At 56.0% G+C, this 3,835-nt stretch overlaps 1 protein-coding gene across 1 annotated transcript; it reads right to left on the bottom strand.

The window, feature by feature from the left end:
* Window positions 1–519: 519 nt before the first annotated feature.
* Window positions 520–2,299, bottom strand: LOC123072654 (uncharacterized acetyltransferase At3g50280-like). The gene has a single exon (XM_044496289.1). It carries the CDS (start codon window positions 2,268–2,270, stop codon window positions 852–854), a length of 1,419 nt encoding a protein of 472 aa, XP_044352224.1. The 5' UTR covers window positions 2,271–2,299; the 3' UTR covers window positions 520–851.
* Between the last annotated feature and the right edge of the window lie 1,536 nt (window positions 2,300–3,835).

Below are 3,835 nucleotides of genomic sequence, written 5' to 3'. Positions count from 1 at the left end.
AATATAGAGGAGAGAGCTCGCGGAGAGAGATGTGGTTCGGCCGTTCGGCCGGTCGGTCGGTCGTTTTGACCTAGCCCCTGGCTGGTTCCGACCGAGCCGGGCCACTAACGGCCGCGAGCGGCGTCCGTTAGCCGTTAGGGCCGCCGTCGGCCTGCCATGTGGGCCATCCCTGTCAGTTAAGCGGTTAAAACGGCTAACTGGACGATCAACACGACTTGGTAGTTTTTTGCCACAAAATTTGAAATTTTCGGTAGTTATTAGTCACTTTTTTGAAAGTGGTAGTTCTGTGGGACGGATACCCCTAATGTGGTAGTTTTTTGTCAAATACTCGAATCTCAAAGATAACCAGTGGCTGATACATGCACGGTATATACTGTGCATGGTAGAATGTCTTTTCTCAACAATGTAGCACCACAGTTGGCCCTGGGCAGGACCATTGGCTGGCGACGCAACTGCATTCAGTTAGCTGCCGGATTTGCATCAGGATCATTCACACATTGTCCAAGATAAGTAAATGGTGTGGCACACGCCTTAGCTAGAAGTTATTTTGATTCTAAATCGTGCAGCTGCATGGCCATGGAGAAAAATACTCTGTAGAGGATACACGAGAGGATGCCGGATTTGCATCAGGATCATTCACACATTGTCCAAGATAAGTAAATGGTGTGGCACACGCCTTAGCTAGAAGTTATTTTGATTCTAAATCGTGCAGCTGCATGGCCATGGAGAAAAATACTCTGTAGAGGATACACGAGAGGATGTTTTGACGTGATGACATGGGCACATGGCCATGCATACGCGCACGCGACACTAGACCGCAAGCCGAGCAAATCCCTCATCAGCTGGAAGGGTCACACGCGCGCGGGAAGGGTCACCGCGTCCATGAACTCGTGGTCGGCGACCAGCCTCTCCAGCGCGGCCGGCGCCAGGCACACCTCCAGCGACATGCTCCCTCCCCGCTCCGGCCCCTCGAACACCGTCGCCTTCCCGTCCGTCTTGTCGCCGAGGCCGCTCCGCACGCCCACCGGCCTTCCCCACCCGAAGTCGTTCCCGAACACGTCGAACCGCGGCGAGCTCCCGGTCTCCAGCCCCGCGCCCCCCGCCGCCGACGACAGGTCCCCGGTGAACGCGAACGTCGGCTCCCGGACCCAGCGCTCCAGGAACGCCCTCAGCGCCGCCTCGTCGAACGACACCACGGCGCGGTTCAGCTGCCACGCCGTCCACCCCAGCCCCTTCTCCTGGACCTCCCCGGCCGCGCACACCGCCCTGCCGGGCACCACCGCGTTGCCCACGTACCCCGGCGGGATGCCGCGCACGCGCCCCCGGCACCCGATGATGACGGCGTAGAACGTCTCCTGCCCCGGTGCGAGGCGCCGGGCGCGGCACACTGCCCGCCAGAGGTGCGCGAGCAGGGCCTGCAGCGACGAGATGGGCGCGGTGGCGACGCCCGCCATCTCGCCGTTCGCCCTCGCCTTGAGCTTCTTCACGCTCGCGGCGGAGAAGGTGAAGAAGCCTTCGCGCACTGGCGGGAGCTCGAACCGCCGGAGGACGTGCTGCAGCTTGCTGAACGGCAATGGGATCGGCACCGGGCTCGTCTCGACGAACCACCTCGCAAGCACCGGCGCCGGCGTCGAGACCATCTTCATCTTGTTTAGGCCGTTGACATTGACGTCGGCTCGGTGTCGGTGGATCTCCGACCATGCGTTGAAGAACTCCCAGAAGGAGGTGCCGTCGCCGACGGAGTGGTTCATGGACACGGCAACGAACACGCCGTCGGCGAGCTCAGTCACCTGCGCAGACAGCACGGGGAGAGACTCGATGGCCGCGTCCGCGTCAAGCACACCGTTCAGCGAGAACAAGTCCCAGACCACCGGCGACGGGGTGTACATCGAGCCCACGAGGTCCGCGACGGCCAGGCCGGGCGCCGACGCGTGGACGAGCTCGGCGCCTTCCCCTGTGCAGCGCAGAGCGACGGTGACAGTCCCGTCGCCGAGCTCCTCGACGGCGAGACGGCCGGCAAAGTGGCAGTACCGGTCCAGGGCGCGCTCCAAGGAGGACGCGAGGGCGCCGACGAGGCGCTTGCCGCCGACGGGGGGCTTGGGCAGGAGGATGCCCTTCTGGATGTGGTCTATGGTGAGGAGGCGGAGGTCCCAGGGCGTTAGGTGGATGACCTCCGACGGCGGCGTGCCGCCTCCGCTGGACGGCCGGACCATGCGCCGGGATACGATCCGTACAGTGCCGGCAGCTTCCATGTGCTCGATGCTGCCCATTGGCTCACTCGCGATCAAGATTTCTTGGGACTCGTATGAGGCTAAGAGCTGTTGCTTGCATATATAGTAGCATCCATCCTACCACGATGGTGTTCAATCCTTGTCACACACTAGCATTAGATTTAGACCTGGGCATGGAAAGCCCGGCCTGAAAAACCTGGGTCAGGCTTGGGCCTTGTTTTGCAGCCAAGAAGGTAGTTTGGGCCGGGCTTGGGCTTCTCATTTTCTGTATTTTGGGCCAGGCTTCCGGGCTTCAGGTCAGGCTCGAATGTGTATACACTAGAAAACAACGTTTGAATCGGCCTTTCAGGCTTCCGGCTTGATTTTGAGCCGGGCTCGGGCTTGAAAACAGAAGTATTTTGGGCTTCGGGCCGGGCTCGGGTTTGAGAAAGGAAGGTAAGGCTTTTACAAGCCCGTCCTGAAACCTGGCTGGACCCAGCGTTTGCATGGGTTTAACTAGCACCTTTCCACTTTTGGATTTTTTCTATTTTCTAACTTTCAGAAATTGTATTTAGGCTTTCAAAAAAGGATGTGAATACTATGTGATTGTACGCGCCATAGGAATCTAGTGCGATGGACTGCTGCCTTGGAGAGTCCGAGTGACGACATCCATGAGTGGTGCCGAGTCGCCAGTTTCTCGTAGAAACACAAGTCTAGCGCGCTAGCTTGGGGCGGACATGCTCAAAAACATGTTGTAGCTGAGGTTGCAGTCGAACGAGGCGCTGCCTCTTCTGTTGAACAGGATCTGCGTGGAACAAATCTGAGCCAAGATCATCTTAGCCTCCGGGCAGCCAATCAATGAACCTCCGATTGAAGAGGTCATACCCTCAAAGCATATGCCTACAAAATTTGAGGCGACTTCGAGGGATCTACCTGACCGCTCTAAGGGTTCTCCGCTTCGCACCTGAGGGTTCTACCTCGCTGCTCTGAGGCTTCTGCATCCCATCCGAGGGCTCTACATGGTCGATGGGTATTGGTTTTAAGATTGTCCACTTCGGATGTCCTCAGAGTTCGATTTAAAATAAGTGGTGATTCTTTTTTTGATATGGTCCATTCTCTACACTTTGGCTCAAATGATCTGTTGTCCCAGTCCAAAGTAATTTGCGAAGTTGTGAGAGTAATTTTCCTGGGGCTCTTTTCCGATCTTTGCTTTGCAGGAAAACACTATTGTTGGCCCACTTTTTAAACTAATATTAAGAGCTGCTATATAATCTTTCAAGCACTCCCAGAAAAATTTCAACCGCAAAACTTTGAAGTGTGGAGTTTGATGGTAATCCCATGGTGGTGGTAGTACCTTATGTGGCAAGCTATGCCACCAGTTTGTCAAAGATGATGTTGTAGTGGCGCTACCAACACTTGGTTTCTAGGAGAACTAGAAGAACGCCCGTGCGTTGCAACGGGTAACACTTCTGTAACTTTAAGAGTTTAATATTAATCATGTTAATATTACGTTTAATATTCTCATACATATCAAGTGACATTGGCGACCTTTTTTACCATCAAATCCTCACACACACACTCTTTCCGTCCCTCTTCTTCACTGTCTCTCCCCCTCTCCCCCCCCC

The sequence above is a fragment of the Triticum aestivum genome, chromosome 1A (genome assembly GCF_018294505.1).
Source record: "Triticum aestivum cultivar Chinese Spring chromosome 1A, IWGSC CS RefSeq v2.1, whole genome shotgun sequence".
In the NCBI taxonomy this organism is placed as follows: Eukaryota; Viridiplantae; Streptophyta; class Magnoliopsida; order Poales; family Poaceae; genus Triticum; species Triticum aestivum.
The sequence above is the reverse complement of the archived record's forward strand: the minus strand, read 5'-3'. Positions and strand labels throughout refer to the sequence as shown.

What these genes read in the sequence shown, in the direction of transcription:
- LOC123072654 (XM_044496289.1), bottom strand. Translation starts at nt 2,270, where the DNA reads ATGGGCAGCATCGAGCACATGGAAGCTGCCGGCACTGTACGGATCGTA.